At 40.8% G+C, this 24,096-nt stretch overlaps 1 protein-coding gene across 1 annotated transcript; it reads right to left on the reverse strand.

Moving 5' to 3' along the window:
* Positions 1–366: 366 nt before the first annotated feature.
* On the reverse strand, positions 367–18,906 carry ZNF330 (zinc finger protein 330). Its single transcript, XM_054065598.1, has 10 exons — positions 18,678–18,906; positions 13,591–13,722; positions 13,290–13,309; positions 13,112–13,182; positions 10,961–11,040; positions 9,552–9,678; positions 8,722–8,826; positions 5,876–5,922; positions 4,706–4,823; positions 367–4,036 (listed from the first exon to the last, which is right to left on the reverse strand). The coding sequence occupies exons 2-10, from the start codon at positions 13,708–13,710 to the stop codon at positions 3,759–3,761; spliced, it is 966 nt and encodes a 321-aa protein (XP_053921573.1). The 5' UTR covers positions 13,711–13,722; positions 18,678–18,906; the 3' UTR covers positions 367–3,758.
* Between the last annotated feature and the right edge of the window lie 5,190 nt (positions 18,907–24,096).

The raw sequence follows: 24,096 nt of genomic DNA on the forward strand, positions 1-24,096 counted from the left end.
TTGGTTCCTCTGCAAATAAGATGACGACCTGGACAGATGAATGTAATGTCTTGTAAGACACGCTAATAGGCTTTCTGCCTGACCAAATGGGACTCTAAGCACTTCTGAAGCTTGTCCTCTAGTTCTCTGTGACATGCATGTTACTACTTGATCAACTGGCAATTGAAACTGTTCAGTATGTTACAATGATCTTCACATTAATTTGCTGGAAGCAAAACCAGAAACCCTGCAACAGGATTGACTCAGACTCCCAGCCACAGGCACTAAGTCACACCTGAGTATAAATGAAAATGCATTAAATCCACATAAGAACCCAATGAATTCATAACGAGCTGGTGCCATCACCGTAACAAACTAATGCTGAAAAGAGCTCACAGAGGTGGCCAGAGCACTTTTATTTTTAGGGTCTACAGGCACATTAAATATCACCATGATTTTGATTCAAATTCTACTTAAGCTTTGCTTAAATGGTCATTGTGGTGGATGAAAAAAACTAAAGTAAGACTTTACAAGATCTTTGTTTTCTGGAGCTCTACATATAACTCCTGAGTATTCCTAATTACATTTTAAAAATGCCCTTCTCTCAGCTTATAATTTCCTTTAATCAGGGACAGTATTTTTAAAAAAAAAATCAATGTATTATCACAGAATTATTAGCTATATTTATTTATTTACCAGGAAGCCCACTCAGCAGTAGTGCAGTCTTAAAACCATGGAGTTATGGGAGTATATGTGTGCCCAGGTGCTAAGTCTGGGGACTTCAGTGCCCTGAAAAATCATCTCTCTTTGACAGAAGCAGCTCAGCAGTCACCTGAAATTACCTGTTGGATTGTGACAGTGCCTGAACTAGCTTGAGATCCTGTGATTTATTAAACATACGTCATCAGTATCCACAGCATCCTCACTTTCAGATTTAGCAAGAGCGAAATTGGCTGCTGAATTCAGAAAAATAAGTAAATGGAGCACTAACATACAGCTCAGGTGCAGAGATGGCATACAGCCCTCTCTGTGCCCTACTAATGTTCCTCCAAGACAATTCAAAGTAGACTAAGAGCGCTGAAGACAAAAGGAGCCAATAGGACTGGAAGCTTGTCCTAGACCTATTTTTAAATAAAGCCAGGATATGTGTTCTTTCCGTATTTCTTACTGTTTCTGTAATTTACCTTAAATCAACCGAAATTATGCACTTTCTGTGAAAGCAAGCTCTGAGGACCTATCCCCAACAGACCACATGCTTTTAACTCTACTAAATAAGCAGAGAGAGATGAGAAAGTGCAATCTGTAGCATTGTATCCTGTCTGCTTTATCACAAATTGACCAACTCCATTAGTGGAAAATGTGGTCATGTTTGTCTCTCCTGGGTTGAATCCACCGGATTATTTTAAAGCGGCTTAAACCTGCTCGTTTTGACCCCCTGAAGGCCAACCACTGCAGGTTTACTACCAGGAGCCCTGTTTCCAGACAGGTTCATAGCACAGGCGTTTTCAGTGACATGAAAAGCAGTACAAAGAAAAAGCAAATAAATGTGTCCATCCATTGAGTGGTGACCTTACTAAATTACAGCAGGGGTCCCCGGCATCTGTTGTAGGCAGTGCTGTGGTCTCCTCTTACAGCAGTGTAATAGGAATACGCATTAGATCTTGCAGGGATCAGTGCAAGGACATTTCAATGAGAAAATGAATAATTCTTTACTCTGATTATGGTGATTAATTCTGTTACGTCAGCAGCCTTTGGCACAGCCACTGACAGCAGCAGATTTCATACACGGAAAACTTAAATCCAAGAGCCTTAAAGGAGAATCTTGTGTGGTTAAGTAACATTAATAAATGACACACATGCAGCTATAATTTTATGTATATGCAGAAACACACATATTTTCCTTAGTCCTATATAAGACTTTGTACAGATGTATAATTGTTTTGCATTTGAAACAACAGCTAAGATAAAAAAATCTGGCGTTGTCGCAGGAATTGACCAGCCACAGAGGGACTCAACTCTGCAAGTTTTTTGGCCATGTGAAGTTGGGCAGAAACTTTATTAAATGTGCCAATATCACAAATAAGTAATAGCTGGCAAACTGGCAGGTATCCTGCTTCCCTCACTTTGAGACTGATTATGCAAAAGACTAATCAAGACAACTATCAGGTACATAAAGATGGGCAGGTCCTTACTAGCACATGAAACTGGATGGCCCTAGAGTTTTAATTTTTGAAGGGGATTTGGGTTTTGGACAGTGCACTAGCTGGTTTCCTTTCCAGTTCTCGAGGCAAGCACTTGATATGCACTGATCAGGTCGTGTCCCTCTCTCTCCAGTACAGCGTCCTCCTTCAGCTGCCATAACCAAGTTGTGCTCTTTGTCAGTTTGTTTTTGTCTTGGACGCATTCCAGCCCATGTCTTTTATAGCATTCACTGTGAGAGGCATTTAGGAGGGAAGTATCAAGGCCAGGTTTCTCAGCCCTGTTTTGGTATGAAATGCTCATCTGGCAACCCTAACATCGTTAAAAAATGTTCTCAAATGGGTATGCTCTGCCAACATATGACCTTTAGCTGTTAAGCAGCAGAAAAAGCAACACAAAAGTAGGTAATTCTATAATCAGTTCATATAGCTGACAGATAAGAAATAGCTCTCTCGCATTTAAGCATGGTGTTTAGAAAGCTAGAGTGACATTTTAGGTGGCTGCGCTTGTATCTTGATCCGTCTGCAGCTATGCTCTCAACATACCCCTACAGGAGAATAAATACTATCACTTAGATGTGTAGAGTGGTAATTAGCATGTTGACTTTCAAATTGCAATCACTGCAAACACATCTGCAAGTGCCACCTCCTCCGCTTAGATGTGCTGCAAACAGTCAGTACATCTGCACAGAACCGTATCACAACCCAGTATTTTGATCCAGGCCCATGTTTATCAATTAACATACAAGAGTTGTTTCCTATGACATTTTTTTCTGGCATTATGTGCAAGGAAAGAGTTGAAGGTTAGGTGCCAAAGAAACCAGTCTCTGTTTCATCTAATCAGAAATTGTCTTATAAATTTTAGTGGCAGAGAGGATAGGCCAACATTTTTATTGCAATAAATTTTATTATCTGGGGTGCATTTGTAATGACTGCATATAGCCCCATTGATTAATGTCGTGTACTAAAAATGCTGGAAAGGTAACATTCAAGTACATAGAGAGCTACATTGATCTGCCTTGCCTACATAAACAAGGAAGTTATTTTAGTGTCAATTTACACTTTGTATACAAGCTGCTTTCCAACTGTTCAAGGGAGATCAATATTTATGACAATTTCATACAGAATGCAGTTGATTTTATTGCACAGAGCAAAAAAAAAAAAAAAAAATGCAGTCACCAACCCACCACTACATTAATTCTGTGAAATCAGTTAACAAAATTATTGTAAAAAATAAATTAATTTCTGATGAGCAAATACAAACAGTTGTACAGCCCCCCAACATCCCTGTATTGATAAGGAAAACTGTGCTGAACCATTATACTCAGGAACTCAAGGACAAAACTGTTTCTGTTGCTCAGGGGAATAAAACTAGTCCTGTCTTCTCCAGTACCAAGCCCGATAATGGTTTATATCAAAAAAAACACCACCTCACTTGGAGTTACTGCGGAAGTCCCATGCTCTTTAATCTAACTTTGATATGCAAGTATCTGACAGAGCTATCTTGCTGGCATGTACACAACTCAAGTGAAGCACTGCTTGGCTCCTTCCTGGTATTTTTAGCTTACCAGCATACTAAGCTTAATCTTCCGGTTCCTCATAATGTGCATACCCGCTAGCATAGGTCCTTCCCAAATTCAAATTGCTGAATACATCTGTAGTCTCAGTACCAGAATCCTTCCCTCCCTCATCATTGTCGTCTTCATCATCATCTTCTGCTTCATATTCATCATATTCATCCTCACGGTCAACTGCATCTCCAGCCTTGCTGGAGGAAAGGTTCTTCCAGTAGGCATCATAACCAGAAGCTCCATCTGCATCTTCACCTCCAGTCTGTCGGCCAAACTTCAAAGAGCGTGCTGCAGGCAGAGAAAAACCATCATATTCTCACCCTTCAACTGCAATTTGAGCTGAGCATCTGACATTTCTTTTCCATCCTTTTTCACTGCTCGGCAAAGAGCATGCAATGTTAGACAGTCTTTTTCTAAACCTGACATTTCAAGATTCAATCCATACTCTTGACAGAACCCTTTTGCTACAGTCTGTTCCTCTGCACCTTGGCAAGTTTGTATAACAATAACTGCCCCCAGGGTATGACTTAGGTTTTAGGACAAACATTTGGCACTCTAGTCAAGAAAACCTGTAATTGGATGTGCTTTGCAGACACAATACATATTGTGATCTATTCAAGAGCGGATTAAGCAGATTGTATGCATGACAACGAATTGCACTTGGAAATTCATTAGCCAGCTTCTTGTAGATGAAATAGAGGCTTAAGCAGTGATTTTTTGCAATTAAGCCATAACTAAAATTTAAAACTAAATGAAAGCTTTTACTGTTTTGGAATCAATTAATCGTTAAGAATGAGAGACTGCTCAATTCTAGAACTAATAAACATGAATTTTCCCAAAACGAATAAGGCAAAGCTTCGTGAAACACTTTAAAGTAATCGGACATCAGTGTTCCTATGCAGAAAAGTTGTCATCAGTGGTACCTGTACTGCTTGTTAGCTAGAGAAGCAGGCTTACTTGACATGCTCAGATCCTTTGTCTGCTGAGTTTCATGGCCGCATTTAGGACAGGGAGGCTCTTTTCCTTTTTCCTGCTTGAAAACTTTACTTCGCACATGATCGTCACAAAAACAAGCCTGTGGGATGAAAGTAGAATAAAAAGGTTAAATGCTTTAATCATATAAGCATACTCTTCAGCAAGAAGCAAGCAAAAAGTGTCTAACAACAGCAGGATTTTCTGGTTGGGATTAAAATTTAATGAGCTCTGTCTGCAGTGGAACAGGAGGCCGTGTAGAGAGCAACAATTTCTCTGTTCAATGTAGTTTCATGGTTTCCTAGGGAAGAAGGCTGGATAAAAGTGCTGATAAACAAGTAGAGAAAGTAACAGTCAAGGACTGGATTATAGTGCTGCCCACAAGGAGCCTGGCAACCTTTGGTTTACAGTGACAAGCTTAAAACACAATCAGAGATATCTGCCAGAACATAACTATGCACTGACCTGGAGACAAGAATTAGAGATGGAAATTTCAAGTGTTGAGCACCAAGGTGCCAGTGAAGATATGTTGAAAAAGGAACAATTAGGAATACGAAATTGATGCTATGGGGGACTGCAGAGAAACATATGGAGGGTAAGGAAAGTAAGAGCAGGCAACAAACCAGCACCTGGAGAAACCTGGGCGATACTAATGATGAAGCAAGTAGAACTTTTTATACAAAATGATTTCTAATCATGTAAAACCAAAAGCCTGCTGTCAATAAATTAGCCTTATGCACGTGTAAAACTGGATTAACTGTAGAGAGGCAAAACACTTCTGAAATTGTCTTAGTTCTACACTGGATCAAAACATGTTCCAAAGGCTTGCATTCTGTTTAAGGTGAAAGATTTGTTTGCCGGTGTGTGGTTTTCCTTTTTTTTGAAAAGGCCCAAATGTGGTACAGCCCCAATTTAAACAGAAGGCTGGACGAAGTGAAGATCACAAAACCTGACCTAAGCACGCACAACATTGCCTTGCGGTTAGCAGGCAAGTGCAGATAAAAGCCCTTTTGCTCTCCATAAGATTTTCCCCAGGCTTCAGAAACTAATACAAAAGAATGAGTATTTTTTTTAATAATGAAGACATGACACTGCTTGATACCAACTGTGAAAGCTAAGAAGTCTAATATCATAGCTACTTGAAACTGTCTTTACCTTACAACGCAGGCATGAATGCTGCCCAAGCCTGTTACAGGAAACACCTGTTGGAGAAAATCAATACATACAATTCAGTACTTTTAAACTACAGATCTGGGAAGCTGTAAAAACCTTGTAAAAGTATGTCATAATGTAACTGAGACATTTATTTTTAATTCCCTGACACAACTGAACTTTCGCAACTTAGAATCATAGGATGGTTTGGGTTGGAAGGTGTCATCCAGTTAAAGGTCATTCAGTTCCAACACCCCTGTCATAGGCAGGGAAACCTTTCACTCGATCAGGTTCCTCAAAGCTTCATTCAACTTGGCCTCGAACACCTCCAAGGTCAGGGCATCCACAACTTCCCTGGGCAACCTGTGCCGGTGCCTCGCCACCCTCGCAGGATAAAATTTCTTCCGTCTATCCAATTTAAATCTGTCCTCTTCGAGTTTAAAACCATTACCCCTTGTCCTATCACTGAAAGCCCTTGTAAAAACATATCCCTCTCCTGCTTTCTTGTAGGCCCCCTTTAGGTACTGGAAGGCTGCTATAAAGTCTCCTGGGACCCTTCTCTTTTCCAGGCTGAATAATGCTAACTCTCAGCCTGTCTTCGAAGTAGAGGTTTTCCAGCCCTCTAATCATCTTTGTTGCCCCAGAACTGAACGCAGTATGCCAGGTGAGGTCTCATGAGAGGACAGCAGAGGGGCAAAATTGCCTTCCTCCACCTGCTGGTCATACTTCTTTGCAGCCCAGGATACAGCTGGCTTTCTGCACCACAAGCGCATGTTGTGGGCTCATGTTAAGCTTCTCATCAACCAACAACCCCAAGTCCTTCTCCCCCTTTACTGTACTGCATGCAACTTCATACAAAAATCTATCCAGCTGTGTTAAAGAGTTCTGCCCAGCACGTGAGCTGTAAAGAGCAGATTTGATGGTCAAAATCTAATTTGTCTTGAAGCTTCACATTAGTTCTAGTCCACTAGAGGGAGTATAGTGAAGAAAACCCCACAGCAACACAAAGTAGGGTTTACAGTTACTCCTCAAGAAGCAGCAGTAGGTATTTTATCAGTGTCTGTGTGAGTACTTGTTCCCTTCTACCTTGCCTTATCTTTGTGACAACAACGTTTTTGAATATGAAGTAATAAACATTGTGAGCTATCCACATGAGCAGGACAGCCACAGGACTTAGCATTCTGTCATGTTTAAAGACAGAACCAGAAAGCTCATGCATGTGTACTCAAACATTTCTGGAACATATCTGTTCAGATAGTGATGGAAAGTAACAATACCCTTCTCACAGTTAGAATGCTATTTAGAGCACAACTATATGACCACATTTAAAGTTCATGTATTCTGTACAAGTTCAGGTTTTAAAATCTTGTTGTGACACACAGATGAAAAAACTGCCTCTGAGACTGCACTGTGCCATGAAACACGGAACGCAATGTGAATTCTCAAAAAAGCAATTTTCTCTATTCAGGGTGTGACATCACATCTGTGAATTAAAAGCTTCCAACAATTCCTGAAAAAAAACATTCTTGTGGAACAGCTGTTGCTGCTTCAACATTGCTATGCAGGAAGATATTCTGGCAGAATACATCAAGAGAAGCTAATCGAGGCTTAAAATAGCTGGCTGGGGAAAAAAAAGGATAGGAGATGAAAAGGAGATAAGAGATTTCCAAAGACAGGCTATAGCACTGAAATCACCAAATATCCTGAACGAGAAGAAATCAGAATAAGAGATCGGTAGGTTCCTAAGAAAACAGTTTTATACATGATAAAGAGCACCCTGAAATCTTATAATAAGGATTGAAAATGCTACAATAGTCAAAATACATGCATACAAGTTTTAGAATGGACAAACACTTGTCTCATGGGATAAACCAAATAGTAGCTAAGGGTGGGTAGAAAAGAAATGCTTCTACAAAAGATTAGTTACTTCTAACATGCATAGTCTTGGTTTGGTTGGTTGGTTGGGTTTTTTTTAACTTCCCTTGAAGTTTAGCCATTTCAGCCAGAGAGGAGTAGCAAACTACTAAATTCAGGCATGGCCATCATGTCCCCTTATAAGTATCAGTTTTTGTCCACATAACTAATCACAGTATGAAAGGAGATGAAGTCTTCAGCTACCTGTTCTTTACTCAGTAAAAGTGGACATGTCAACATCTGACAAGTTACTGACTTTTCCACTGGTCAGTGAAGAAACCAACACTAACTTCATGCTCCAGATGAACACCGTTTTGTTACTTTCTACTGTGCCAATCCTGTCTCACTGAATCAGATGACAACTACTTCCTGAGTCACAGCCTTTCTCAGGACTTGCTGCTTTTGCAAAATCCACAGATACAAACCCTTTTCCAACATACAGGCCATCCAAAGCAATCAGAGTTTAGCCAGACTAACACAGGTGGTGTTATTTAGGGCAGCTGTCTTCCATGAGGAACACGTATCTAGAATTAGCTGATTGTATGGTTAGAAAACTGGAAGAGTTCCTTCTTGCCTGCAGAGCTTTGTGGAGTAAAAAAAGCAGATTCAGCAGCTCCAGCAGTTTTGCTGCAGTCCTGGCCATTGCCAACACTGCAACTTTAGAGACTGCTGGCTCCTACAAAGGCAACTTCCCATAGGAGTAAGAGCCAGGCAGAGAAACAACTACCATGTACAATCTGGCACAGAGGAAGGTCAGAGACAAACGGTCTAGTCTAGATAACTGGATATCAAGAGCTAGCACACATGAAACAGGCCCTTTCCACCAGTGGTGGTTAAAGCTATGACGAAAAGGTGAGGGAAAGTATTCTGGAGCACAGAGGAAGCAACTGGAAAGTTTGCTTAGCTGTGGTGAAATGGGACTATGAATAACTTACATTTAAATGTCTCTGCTTCCAGAACTTGGCAGCTGGCTTGATGTTCAAACTGATCATCTTCACAGAGGAAATTGTGGCAAAAAGAGCAGGCAAATATTCTGCCTCCTAAAAGATTCATCAAGGCAAAATAAACAGCAACAGGCATAGGCATTAAGTTCAGCTCTGCAAACAATTTAGGTAGTAGTTTTAACTTCAGACTTTGTCTCCCTTCTGTCACAAATGCTTCAAAAAGTCCTAAATTAGGCACTACCACTCATTATTACACTGAAAAATACCGTGTATCCTGCAACACAAGACAGCATAAAGCAAGTGTTACTTCTAATCCTTTTCTTCATTTTAATTTGACTGTGTCATAAAGTATTTTTCTTAAATCGGATCACAGTCTGTCTCCTTCAGTCACCTTCCCTCCCAGCCCATCAGCTCTTATGCACACAGAAATACACACTTTAAAGGATTCCACAAACGGAGATCAGTGTGTTTGCCAGGCAACTGGGGAATCCAAATGCAGGTGACTGGAGCAGGAATAGCAGAACATTGTCTGTTAACAATCTGATGTGGTGCTTAATTATGTGAAACACTGAGCTGATAGGACAGTTGATACTTTAGATGACCTGAATGTCCTTGAGTTGCGTACTGTATGTTCTAAGACAGGTCATTTACATAAGGCTCATTTTAAAAATGGGGAAAATGCCTTGCTTTGAACAAACATACTTAAAAGGACTGATTGGTGAATTAAAAATGCTATTTTAAGAATGTAGGTTCAGTAACTTGAGCAATGTGTGTGTGGGGAAATATTGGTTAGATTTAATTTTTAAGTGCGAGCAACCTACCGTGGTCCCAGACACCTCTTTCACACTCAATACATTCTGCATCTGCAAGAGGGCAGATACACGCATGTGTGCTGAGACACTTCCTCCCATGACACACCCAAGCTTCACAGAAATCACAGATTGCACCCTGCAATTACAGAAAGATATCCTGGGAATTCTCGATACCTGGAAAGACACTCTTATTCCATAATCGTCAATGTATTCAGGTATCCATTCTCTCAGTGGGTTCATTCTAGTTAAGTGAGAGAGTATGAATTACATCAGTATTCCTATCAAGGCACTCCACAGTTCATCTTGTTTGCTTCATATTCATTCCTGCAGGATTAAATATAATGCAAACTAACTTGTTTTTCTCCTGTTCTGTTTTTCACATTCATATCTTAAATCTTATGCATGAAAACTGTGTCCTCCAGCTGAAACCTGAGGTCCATAAATGATAACAATGTTCTGGCAAAAATGCAATTTCTAAAAAGACCTGAAAAATGCCACTAGATTCTTACAGCTGAAATCGCTTATTTTGATTTTAAACCATGCTGTATCTGAACACAAGCTTAGCAGAGAGGAAAAATATGAAATAGAAATAAGATCAAATAAGAAACAGAGTGCATAGATCAATTAGAAATAAGTTTAATTCTCAATTAAACTACAAGATCTATACACCTAATTGCAGCATTTAAGAAAGCTCCTCAGCCTGAATGTAACAAACTACCATGTGTTAGTAATGCACACAAAACTAAGAAAACAATGGTGAATCCAATTTAATTGCTGAAAAAATATTGTGTCAGTGAATGCATGAAATGAGTTTAGTAACTTCAGACTGGAAAGACCGGCTGTGTTACTGAGACGAGCTAGAGGCAGAAACAGGAATGAGGTTTAGTCTATACACCATTTAATCCAGAGGCTATGACACAATATACCTTGCTTCCCAGAAGTAACTAACTTCTCTTTCTAAGAACAGGAATTCAAAGTACAGAATCTATGACTAGCTCTGATTTTTTTTTAATATTTTTTTTTTTGTTAAATAAAATTCCTCCTTAATACCACTACATAGTTTCTCCTCTATGATACTGATGGTATCTGCAGTACAGATTTCTACAGAGATTGTAGGTTTTAATGGAGACTGGGAATTTGCTGTGGGACACGTAAGCTCCAGTACTGACAATGCTTAGGGCCTGCCAATAACACAGATCTGTCAGCATTCAAGATCTGTCACAGTTGCAGGAGTTGAATCTAAAAAATGCAAAGTTTGGGTTTCCAGTATGAGGGGGAAAAAGTTTGTGATGGTAAGATGAGAAAACAAACTTGGCATGGCATATGCTATCATTCCATAAATCTGTTATCCTTTTCTCAGAAAGATTTGCATAGAATCATCTCATAGTGCAAAAGAGGCCATAACTTTGTATACATACCACCATTGCTAGTCCAGTACTGTACACACCAGCATGTTTTATAACACAGTCTGAAGACTTCATCATGCATTTGGTTTTTCCTGTTTAAAGAAAGGAGGTAATCAGAAAACTACACAAATTTTAAAAAAAATTTAGAATAAATGTTCATATAATACCAGTACTTCAACCAAACACCTATACTTAATTGTAAATCTAAGTAAAAATAATGCAAACACAGGTCTGCAACCTGCAAGCCACCTTTACAACTCCCTTAGATCAAATTATTGTTCATTTTCAGCCAAAATCTCTTGCCTCGGTGCTGAGATAATGAGCAAGTGTTGTCTTACTGTATGTTTTCACTGGCAAGAATTTAAAATGTCAAAGCAAACCAAAGAACAAAACAAAGTAAAAGCAATGACATCTTTAAAAGTTGCATTTTAGACTTCTGCTAGTCTGTCCCACCATAAAAGCAGCACATGTTGTGAGCAAGGCTGAGGTCCTCTTAAAAAAAAACAGGTGCACCTGATGATTTACCTACTCACAGGCACTTGCATACTTGACTTTTTGGTAGTGGTGGTTGACTTGTTTTCTTTACTTTTGAAACATGTAAGAGATTGCTTCCTAGACAAAATAATTCCCTTTCAGCAAAAAAACGTGGGAGAAAAAGCCACAGTTTGCATTCAAAAGTCATTCTGAGACAAGCAAGCAGGTAGGCTAACAATAACTTTCCCCTACTCCTTGTCACTGACATAAACAGCTCTACCAGAACTACCCACACTCTGTATGCAGTTACACAAGCAAAAAAAAATCTTGTTGCTAGCCCAGGTTACTGCAATGGGCTTTTAGTACTGATTTAAGCTGACCTGCCACAGACCCTTTTGGCGTCTCTGTTACTGCCTGCTTAGGGAAACCAAGCAAAAAGTGCTCCCTGCAAACCTATTCAAGAGCTGACAAAACCACATCGTGCTCTGAAAATTTAATTAAATCCCAGTATGTCACATTAAACCACGCTTCAGGTTCCTCGCCCTCCAAGTGCCATTTGGTAAGACCCATGGAGGGCTGAGCTGGGCAATGCAAGGTGGGGGGGAGGTCACCGCGTCTGCAGGTCTGCAATACAGTTACCTTGCCCTCATTCTTCAGGGATTTCTCTAGGAAAGATGCTGTTGGGTTAGAGGAGCTGTCACCAGTGCATCAATTAAGCATCAAGCAGCTCTAAAGGTCTTTGTCTTGGAAAACCCTGGGACTCAACATACGGGTGTCAGCTTTGGATGTATAATATACCGTAAGACAGACAGTGTGGTTTTAGTACTGCACTGCATGATGGCAGGAGGAAGACTTAAGAAGGATGGTGCACTGCCACTGCTCACTAACAGCCTGGCTTCTGGAAATGATCAGTACCTGGAGATCCTAACAAAGGCACTGGAAGCTGCAGATGACAGCAGCTCTGAAAGTCAAATTACAGAACAGCCAAATTGCTTAAGGACAAATTGAAAATCTGTGAGGATGTGTTGAAATAGTAAAACAACAAAATTAATCTGAAACTATGAAATTATCATCAACATTCCCTGCAAACAAGCAGGTTTTGGGTTTTTTTTAAAAAAGAAGGGGGAGGAGGCATTTTAGCTGGATTGAGAGTCAAGCTCTGTCACAAGAAGTCCTTTATTTCTGATTTCAATGTCAGCTCTGTAGTACATACAGATAACATAAGCAGCATGTTACATTACAAAAACCATGCAAGGTGGATAACGTACTGTTGCCTTAATTGATATTAAAGTGATCAGCAACTATACCATCCTCCTCCAAAAGCAGTATTTATCGGTGTCTTGCTGGCAGTCAGAGCCCTTTTAACTTTGCTGTCATTATGAAACAATACCTCACATGGTCAATCAGACGTTCTCAATCCTAAGAGGCAGAGAGACAAATTCTTCCAAAGATCAAGTGCTGAAAGCAAGCCCATGACCCAACCTTGCAAACCTCTGGGGGCCAGAGGCATATGCATTAGTGTAGCATCGAGCAAGATCTCTTCTCAAGGAGGATACACGCATCAGATTTAAAAGAATCTGTTCCGAAAATTGCAAAGGTACTCTAAGACAAAGGCACTCTAATTGCTGAGAGTCTAACAACACAAATGGGACTGAGGATAACGTGTTTTCCTTCTTTATTCCTACTTACCACACTGTGCACAAATGGGTAATTTCTGAACAGAGTTACAGAAGTAGCAAAAAGCTCTATTCTTCTGTCGTCTAGGCACATGAGGGAGGAAAAAAGAAAGTAAGCATTAAGAGACCTGTAAAAGGTTTGAAACCAATTAACATTAAACCACTAGTTTTAGAAGGGGAAAAACACTTACCTTTGGCATTTATCACATTCCTGAAGAAAAGAAATAAAATACTGGTGATTATTTATATTCTAGGTAAAATATATAAAACTTACAGACTGTACAGCAGCTTTGAATTAAATTTTGATTAGAAACGAAACTTTTCATTCAAGTATTATACCTCTGATGCAAATGTAACCTTAAATATAATATAAAGGAAGGATAGTAGAAAGAATGGCATTCTAGTGGCATTAAATACAGTCAATGTATTATCACTGATTCTACACAATTTAAAATTAAGTATTGTAATATAAAGTATTTCAGGTTATTTTACCATTGAAGCATTACAAGGATGTTTGGCTAAATCTATGTTGGCTCTGGAAGCCCTTATCTGCTTTTCACGTTCACGACGGTTTTCAGCTTTCTTACGAGCACCAGTCTTCTTTTTAGGCATTTTTCACTATCTCTGTGAGGAAAAAATAGGTATATAATGAATGCACACAAAATGGATGTATGTCAATGCAGGGATACACATGTCCCTTCCAGCACTAAAATTGGATTTTGGAGTTCCCCTGTTAACTTTTTCATCTCCGCTCATTTTCTTTTCTGAAAGTTTCTTTTCAAAAACAGAATGAGGGGCCAGTCCTGTAGGAAAAATCATGTGATGAACCATGAAGAATCTTGTGATCTGGAAAGGACTTTGCTGTCTTAAACTTAGCACTTAACCATCTTTGAAGTGTTTTGCCTTAAAAAAAAATGCTATGATTTGTAGGTTTGTTTGTGATGGGCCTCTCTGGTTTTTGTTTGCCTTGTCTATTTAATAAGGACAATATTAAGTTTATTTTCTCTTTCACTTCTCTCTCATGCTCACTAACTACCTCAATCAGTTATAAAGCATTCTCAGATAAGCAAATCGTGGTGTACTGCAAAAATTTAAATTTCACCCTTCGTGAAGGCTTAGAAGACAAAACGTCAGTATTACAGACTTAAAAGCTATGAAAATGGGGTGTTTGTACTGCTTATTTATCATTCTAAATTAGCAATAATGAAGAGATGGGCACGCGTTTCTTTGAAGAATGCCACTGTTTCCTAGGAAGGATTTAGAGTAATTTAATTCCATCTGCTTCAACAGAGTGTCTATTTTAACGTTCTAGGAGGGAATTAATGCAATACAATGGCAAGAGCATTAGGTAATCAGTCAGGTCACTGCCTTCTTGTCATCTCCACAATCAACTGTGCAGTACTCACATATGCTTAATTCATTCTGTGTTTATAATAAATTAGCTGAGTATTAGCCTGACTTCATGAAATGGATAACCAAGAGATTAAAGGTGTGGTCTGATGTTAGAATTTCTCTTGTCAATACAGACACTCTCCTTACACTCCATGTTTACCATCCCCTCATTTCTGTTGATGTAATTGTTGTTGGTGTCACATCCTAAACCAGATACAGGTTAAAAACAACACAAAACCAAAAAACACCAAATCAACAAGCACCTCCAAGACCCATTTTACCATGATCTGATGAGAGGAGACAGTGAAAGGAGCAGGGCACATTCACTTAGCAAGCATGAAAATAAGTAAGCAGCTAGGGAAGAGGCAAGGACTGCTCAACTGACATGAATAAAAGCCTTATTGAATCTAGTTCTAAATAAAAAAGAATTCCCAAGTCTGTGGCCCAGGTGGACACACTTCTTCAAGCTGTAGCTACCAAGCCATAGTTCCTCGTAGAGAAGATGGCTGAATTTTTTAAGTGTTTAGCTCTTATTTTGGTACCTCACTACAGCACTTCTGTCTTGAAAACTTGGCCTGTCTAGCAAGTTCCCCTAACAGATATTGCACAGTACAACTAATCCACAGTTTTTTCACCACGAGTACATCAAATAGTACTCCTTGCTCAGCCTTCCGATTTCCAAAACTACATAAATATACTTTCAAACAATTGATAACTGAGACTCAAGTCTCATCTTAAAATCTCAACCTCCACTTAACGGGAGTTGAAGACTTGGGGCTTGGCAGGAATTGATCCATGTGATGAGACAGCTCTGTCTAGGCAAACTTCTGCTGATTCAGTAAGTCTCTGAGTGGCAATCAGGGGCCACTGGCATGAGGAAATGGGAGGCAGCTGCTTATCCCTAACTTCAAGCAAACGTATAGGTATGCGTGCTGTCATCTGTAAGAAGAGCTGCAGCATCAACAGGTGGTGAAGTGTAGCAGCTTAAACTTGGAAATAAAATTAGTATCTTTGTTTAAAACATCTTATAAAATTATAATGCCATATACCAACATCTGTTGCAACAGGTCCAACAACATCTGTTGGTATATGGTCAGGACAGCATGTTGATACCATGCATAAATCAGTTTGCGCACATTTTGCACTGTGTTTAAATTGTATTAGTGTCATACTTTGTAGTCAAAATCGCATTGTTGAAGTGCCTGCTGGCAACTGTCATTATTCTACAGCGTGACATTTCTGACACTGAGAGCCCAATATGAGGTTGCACGCTAATTTTCAAACTGCTTGAATGTTGATTTAAGAACAGAATCTAATCATTACTATTTATACCTTGACTTCTTCACATTACCTTGTAATCAGAAGCACTAAACTGATAAACCATCTTGATGAAAAACACACTCTGAAAAACTACAGAGGACACAGATTATAAGAAATCTTCAAGACAGTAGTTTACAGAAAGTTGCACTAAACTGAACAAAACTGCAATGCCAGGTTCTTTTAACAAAACTGTCAAATCAATCCAGGCTTTCAAACACCATCCAAAAACCAACACCCTATAGACCAACATTCTGTTACTCTTTCCCTCTAAGGTTCTACTTAATACGTTTGTTGTCTTTAACCAGACTTCTAAAATTTAGGGAACTGGCCTATTTTTTAATTTTCTAGAGCTTGACTAGAGCTTGCTAGTGTTATGATGCCAGAAATTGACAGTAAAAGCTTTGTTTACCTGCAATTCCTTCCAAATCAGGGTACCTTAAAAGCTACTGCACCTTTTAAGCACTAATCAGTATTTAAAATGTCTCTGCAATATGTTTTAACTCCATTTTTGGTAATACTTCTGTAATCTGAGCCTGATAGATGACCCAAAACTCCATTTGGGCACCACACCACCATTACCAAATGCTCAGAAAACAAAGACACAGTAGAACATGCAGTCCAGCTTCCCTGTAGGGTGCAGAGAGAGAAAAGTGCCTCTGGGAGACCTAGAACAACAGGTCCAACTATTAAGGAAATGCCTACAATAAGCTTAAGATCCATTTGCAGAAAAGGTTGTGTGAACCTTTTGCTTAAAGAGTCTTATTGCTGAAGGCAGAGACTTAGAGCCATGCTAGCAACCGCCTTTTTATCTATGATAATGTAAGAGAAGTTGTCCAGGACACAGCAGATCCATGTCTGGTTTCCTCCTCAGCCTTTGGAGGTATGACCCTACTGTCCTAGAGAGCATCCAAGCTCCTGAACTGGGGGCAGCTCTTCATGAGAGTTTTTTCTCCATTTGAAGTTTTCTACTTGGGAAAAAAATGCTTCAGAGTGACCAGGTCAGAGTAGCAGCAGGAAGGGAGCATGACTCCAGCTTAATAGCTGACGCTGTGGCACAGAAAGCAGAGTCTGGATATCAGGAGGCCATGTATGAGGTGAGCAGTAGTTCAAAGAAAAACCCCTAAAATGTGTTGTATGCATATGGCATTCCCCGCACTAAGTGTTTCCTTCAGTAAGAGTTTCACCTACTTTTTCTGAAGTTCTGCCTTATTTGCTAAATAAACACAGGCAAAGATATTCACACCACAGCTCCAAAGCCTGCTGATTTATCTTACCCAATGTAAAACACACAAATAATGTCTGGCATCTAAATTCTGTTAAGGCAATACCACCACACCTATTCCATTTTTTTGCTCCCCCCCACCCCTTGAAGACTGTCCTTGATGAGTTCCCAAAGATGCACAATAAGTTTGCAGCAGGCAGGAAAGCAGATTGCACCAGCAGATTTCCAGAACTGTGCTGAGCACAACATTCCCCTGCGTCATACTATCTTGTCTTATGTGTGATATGCTAACCACCCTGCTGTCAGAGAGATAATGAACAGCTGTAACAAGCTATTCATTTGGGGGGCAGCGGAACTGTCAGGTTATTCTTGTCATGCCATCTAAGTACTAACATCTAAAAGAGGCTTTTGGTATTTCAAAACTTGTACTTGACCACTAAATAACTTTTACCTTATGCATATTCATAAAAGAGGAATCATGGTAAAATCAAAGGGTCACACACGATTCTGTTCAGAATTCAACACCACCCATTTCACCACTTTGCAAGCATTATACAAGAGTAGAATATTAATTTTAAAAATGGCTATGAGTAGTATCTCATAGTTATGGAGTTCTGGACTGGAATGACCTCTAATAATGAAATAACTTCCAAGGTACTGTGATTGTAATGACGTACTCCATCTTTTAGTAGTGTAGTGGCTACTGCTGTACTCTGCTACCACAGCCTCCAGGAGCTGCTGGCCTGACAAGGACCCTGATGCCCAGAGGATTCCACAGGGACGTCCCTGACTGGTTGCCCCCCTAAGGAAAGGCACCTTACTTCAGCAGGAGAGTGGCCTCTCCCTTGACCACTGGTAATCATAGAATCATTTCGTAGGAAAAGACCTCTGAGATCATGGAATCTAATTGTACCTGTTCACAGCCAAACTGTATCTCTAAGGACCTTGTTCACCTGCCTTCTTAAACACCTCCAGAGATGGTGACTCAACCATTTCCCTGGGCAGCCTGTTTGAGTGCATGACAACTCTCTCGGTGAAGAAAATTTTCCTGATGTCTAAAGTAAACCTTTCCCGGTGCAACTCCGTTTTTTCTCATCCTATCCCTTGTTACTTGGGAGAAGACACCAACACCCGCCTCACTACAACCTCCTTTCACGTAGTTGTAGAGGGTGATAAGGTCTTGCCTCAGCCTCCTCTTTTTCAGGCTAAGCATTCCCAGTTTATAGAATCATCTGGTTGGAGAAGATCTTTCAGATTGAGTCCGACTGTACCTAATAAACCCTATAACCGAGCACCTCACCTGCCTGCCTTTAAATATCTCCAGGGATGGTGACTCGACCCCTTTCCTGGGCAGCCTCTGCCAGTGCTTCACAACTCTTTCCATGAAGAAATTGTTCCTGATGTCCAACCTGAACCTGCCTTGGCACAACTTGAGGACGTTCCGTCTCATCCTATCGCTTCTTACTTGGGAGAAGAGACCGACACCTGCCATCACTACACCCTCCTTTCAGGGAGCTGTAGACAGCGATAAGGTCTCCCCTCGGCTTCCTCTTCTCCAGACTAAACGCCCCCAGTTCCCTCAGCCGCTCCTCATGACACGTGCGTAACACAAACACGCCAGTTTCTCAGCTTTTAGTATTTTTACCTTCTTTTTAGTATTTTAAGGAGCCGCAACACGTTTCCACCCCGGGGCCGCCGTGTTTCTGGGCACTGAGATCCCTGGGGAAGCCGCGGGGCCCCGGGCCACCTCCCCCTCCTGCGCCCGTACGGAAACCGGAAGTGCTGCTTCCCCCCAGCGTGCAGAGACCGGAAGTGGCCCCTTGCCCCCCTTCTCTCCCTACCAGCACTGCCGGCTCCCGTACAGCGTTTGGAAACCGGAAGTGACGCCGGCGCCCGTGCGGAAACCGGAAGTGGTGCGCTGCCCGCCCGGACCCGCGCGCCACGCAGGAAGGTTCCGAGGCGGGCGGGTAGCCTGGGAGGGGCGAAGTGAGGTGAAAGAGGGAGTTAGGGAGCAGGAAAGGGCTGCGACTCTGTGTGACGGGAGTTGGGGAGGGAATCGAGTGCCACAATAGCAAGTCTGTGCTTTCTTGTCACAGAGTTGGTCTGGATGAGGGTCTTGAGGGCACCCTCGGTTAGTTTGCAGGTGACACCGAGTCAGGCAGGAGTGTTGATCTGCTAGAGGGCAGGAAGGCTCTGCGGAGGGATCTGGACAGGCTGGATCCATGGGCTGAGGCCAGCGGTATAGGTTTCAAAACCACCGAATCCTGAGCCCCATGCAGTGCTATAGGCTTGGGTAAAGTGGCTGGAAAGCTGCCTGATGGAAAAGGCTGAAGGAAGAAATTATTTAAATTGCTAACTTATTATATATTTGAATATTATGGATAGTTTTTGTGATTTTAGAACTAAAATATAGGATTAGCTTGAATAATAACGTTTAGCTAGTCTGTGCCTGGATACTTACATAAGGAATTTTAACAAGGCTGCAGTTAGAATAGTAGAATCACCAGGTTGGAAAAGACCTCTTGGATCATCGAGTCCAACCATTCCTACCTGCTGTTAAACCATGTCCCTGAGCACCTTATCTACCCGTCTTCTAAATCCCTTCAGGGATGGTGACTCCACCCCCTCCCTGGGCAGCCTCTGCCAGTGCCCAATGACCCTTTCTGTGAAAAATTTTTTGCTGATGTCCAGTCTGAACCTCCCCTGGTGGAGCTTGAGGCCATTCCCCCTTGCCCTGTCTCCTGTCAGTTGGGAAAAGAGGCTGGCGCCCTCCTAGCTACAACCTTCTTTGAGTTAGTTGTAGAGAGCAATAAGTTAAAAAGAATGGGAAACAATGTGGCTGTATATAATTAAGCCAGATAACCACGGCTAGTGCAATGACAGGAGAAAGAAAAACAGGCTAGGACCAGATGTAACCTTGAAGAGGTACCCAAGGAGTCTAAGAGCACGTGCAAGAAGGAGAGTTGAAAAGTTCAGCTGTGAGGAAGATCTACATCTTTCATCCAGAGGCTCCTGAAGAAGACCCCCAAAGAGGGCAGAGCACGTGCCCCAAGGAGAAGAAACTTATGTAAATAAATCCTGGGAACTGATTATAATACGCACGCCTGTTCCAGGAAAAGTGATGAATATGTGTCCTTCGACTGTATATTGCCTTTGTGAATTGTCCTGGAGGTTGCATGCACATTAGGTGGAGCTTGACGTTGCATTAAAGGATTCCTTACTTAATAATCAAATTGGCATTGATTATTGAGTCTGGCTTTTCACAGCATCAGGGTATTGGTTGATACATGACTGAACATGAGCCAGCAGTGTGCCAAGGTGGCCAACAGCGTCTTGTTTCAGAAATGGTGTGGCCAGCAGGATCAGAGAAGTGATTGTCTCCCTGTTCTCAGTGCTGGTGAGGCCACATCTCTAATACAGTGTTCAGTTTTGGTCCCCTCACTACAAGAAAGACATAGACATCCTGGAGCATGTTCAGAGGAGGGCAGTAAAGTTGGTGAAGGGTCTGGAGCACAGGTCTTACGAGGAGCAGCTAGTGAATTGGCTCTGTTTAGCCTGGAGAAAAGGAGGCTTTTCCTTATCGCTCTCTAGAACTACCTGAAAGGAGGGTGTAGTGATGCAGGTGTTGGTTTCTTCTCCCAAGTAACAAGCAATAGGACAAAACGAAATGGCCTCAAGTTGTGCCAGGAGAGGTTTAGTTTGGATACTAGAAAACATTAGTTCACCGAGAGAGTTGTCAAGCGCTAGAAAAGGCTGCTCAGGGAAGGGGTTAAGTCACATTCCAGGAGGCATACAGTTTAGCGGTGAACTTGGCAGTGTTAGGTTTACAGTTGGACTTGATGGTCTTATAGGTCTTTTCCAACCTAAACAATTTTTTCATTCTCTGAAGTCCAGTGTCTGTAGGTTGGGCATCAAATAGAAGGGAACCAAGAAAGGACATGATTTCCATATTGCAGGGAAAGGTGTTGCTAGAGTTTTGGAAAGAGACATGATGAAAAATAGTAAATATATGGATTCCAGAGACAGTATCTTCAGTGGGAGTGATTAGCACCTGCATCTTGTGTACTGCTGAATACTTGGTGTTATAACACAAACTGCGTTTGCATGTGCTTGCATCTCCTTGGACAAAAAAAAAAAAAGGAAGAAAAGAAAAAGCCAGAACTTCTGTCTCTACATAAATGTCAGTGTCCTGAAGAGAATTAGGAAAAAAAAAATCTCTTTTGTTGTTATTTTGCAGGTCCTAAATAAAGTAATCTTTCTCTTCACATAAAATATGCTGTCTGTTTCACTGTGGTTGTGAAATCATTGAAAAAGGTTCTATAAACTGTTTGCATGGATGTTATTGTTCAGCAGTTGTTCCATCCTCTAATTTGGTTTCCTTTCATAGTGATTGCCTCACAGTTTTCACTTGAGAGAGACCAAATGTTAGGGCATAGTAACTGCAACAATTAGTTGTGGTTGTAATTGATCAGGGTTGGCTGGGACCTGAAAAGTTATCTCTGAAATCTTTCATCAGTGGCTCCATCTGTTTTCAGAATAAAGTATTGTTTAATCTTAATGGCAGAAATAGAATGTAGCTTAGAAAGGGAAATTATATCTGTACCATTAAAAACCCTCCACAAAGCTCTGTCCCACCTGAGCTTATGCAAGTCCCGCTTTATCATAGATCATCTTGCCCTTCAGGAGAGTTCAGTCTATTTCTCAGCAGTTTCTGCTCATTCTCCAACTCAGCCACTTGGAGGTCTGTAACCTAGTGGTGTTGCTTGCTGGAGTTCCGCAAGAGTTGCAAACTCTGGAACTTGGTTTGGCTGGCACACATGAATACTGCATGAGGCCTGAGGGGGTATGAAATATGGACTTGCTGCTCTCTTTTCTTTGTATCTACGATGAACTCTTACTTAACTACTCCTCCTAAATGACACACAACACAAGAGGAATTGTGAGGATGTCTTTGAGTCATTCTAATGTCGGTCATTTCCCTTTCAAGCATGTTTATCGCTCTTGTGCATATTGTCTGGAAAACCCTTTGTGAAAATCACTAGATGATGTATGGTATAGATATTTAAATGACAGTGATTGCAAGGATCGTGGAATAGTTACAATCCAGTGTATTTCATAGTCTTTTGTCTAGGAAAGGTCTGATATGTATTTCATATAAATAAGTCTTGGAGCGCTGTTTTATTTTTTGTGTGCTTTAACGATCCATTCACTCAGGCAGGGTGGTTGTATTGCTTCATGTTGTACTTGGATACGTCATTGGTATTGAAAGCTGGCTGCTAGTAGTGGAATCTGATTTCACTTAATGAGAGAGGTGTGTGCCATTTATTCAGTGGCCACCACTGCCATTCCAGGAAGACTCTTGTAACTTTTGTGAGGCCAGGGTTGTATCTCCCCCAACAAATTATTTGCTTATCATGCTTTGCTTCAAGATGTAATCTTCTTACCAGGTTAGTGGGACACAGAAAACAGCAGTATTGTTTACATGGTGATTACTTAACTGGACATTTCTCCTTTGTAAGAAAGCATGTGGGGAAGTAATTTTTAATTGTCGATAACTGTGACTACATAGTATTTAACTAAAAAATCTAAGTAGAAAATATAGTCTTTTGTAAGACCTTAGAGGGTTTTTTGTGCCATTCTCACTTTTCTTAATGACTGCCATTAACCATTAACATTCTTTAATTCTGGTTGTGACAATTCTCGTCTGTATCAGGCAGCCATGAAAGCAAGAACACAATGAGAATAAATAATATAGCACTGGGGGGAAAACCGACAAACAGGAAGTTTTGATCTAGTTTAGAATAATTGTCCAGTCAGCTAATGTACTTCCATGAATGAGCTCAGCTGCTGAAGAAAGGACACTCAGAGACATGACAATTATTCTCATTTTAATGGACATTTTTGCATACATAATATGTAATCTTAGGCAGGCACTGAGATTTTTATTTTTGTCTCACTTTAATAGATTTTAAGCAGTTTTGTTTTATCCTGTGATACTGTACCTGCCTCGACTATGTTCTAGAAACCACCCTCTAGATGGCAGGAGTTAGTCACCTCACTCATGAACAGTAGAATATCTTCTTTTCAGAACCGAGATAAGTGGCCTAAGGCTGTAATACAAGTGAATAAGACAAAATTAGATAAGAATAGCCAATTTAGGGTGTACAGAATGTCCATTGGCAATATTGGACTACTCTCTGGGGAACTGTTGCGTACTATTGTTGTTTCAAAGGTATGTTCAGAAAGTCACTCTTATTTTTAAAGGTGTTTTCAGTTACTTTTGTACGAGAAGCCATGAAAGGACAGTATGTGTACCTCTGAACGATCATCCTTCCATGTTAATTTACAGAGGGTCAGAACTGTCGTGTTTTCGCTTAATGGCCACTGTCTGTCTAGCTGAGAAAACAGGACAAGACTCTTGTGAGGGCCTCTACATTGCCTGACAGTGGTATTTGAATAGTTGAGAGCTTGCATGACAGCACAAATATTGGTGGCTGTCTCAGCCCTGAGCTGTGCTAGCTGCAGAGTAAAAGCTGTTCACTAGAGTGAACTGGTGGTGAAAGTCACTTTTGTAAACTAATGATGCAATGACAGCACAGCTGTCCTGGTTGGCATTTACGTGTTAAAGGTGTACCTTGCAGTGTGCGTTGTTTTTCACTCCTGTTTTACTCTGCTAAACCATTAAGCATCTCATAAAGCTAGTTTCACCTATGCGAAGGGCCACAGAATACTAATAAATCACAGTCCATGTGAGATAAATTGCTGTCCAGGGTGCAGGACAATGACATTTTGGGAAATCTCTTTCCCTCTTACTCCCTTTTTCATTCTCCTTTGGGGGTCATGTGGCAGAGCAGAGCAGTAGCATTGTGGATTACAGGCTGACTGCTGGTCAGATATGCATTTTTAAAGGCAGAAAATTCACAAACATTTTAAATGGGAATAATTTAGCAAAAAGTAATATTGGGAACAGTTGCCTGAGGGAAGGCGGGAGTTGCTTTTTCCAGTGACAAAACCAAGTGGTACCATCCAGCACGGCGTACCAGCTCATATGGACACTAACATTC

This window comes from Cuculus canorus, chromosome 4 (genome assembly GCF_017976375.1).
Source record: "Cuculus canorus isolate bCucCan1 chromosome 4, bCucCan1.pri, whole genome shotgun sequence".
Classification (NCBI taxonomy): domain Eukaryota; kingdom Metazoa; phylum Chordata; class Aves; order Cuculiformes; family Cuculidae; genus Cuculus; species Cuculus canorus.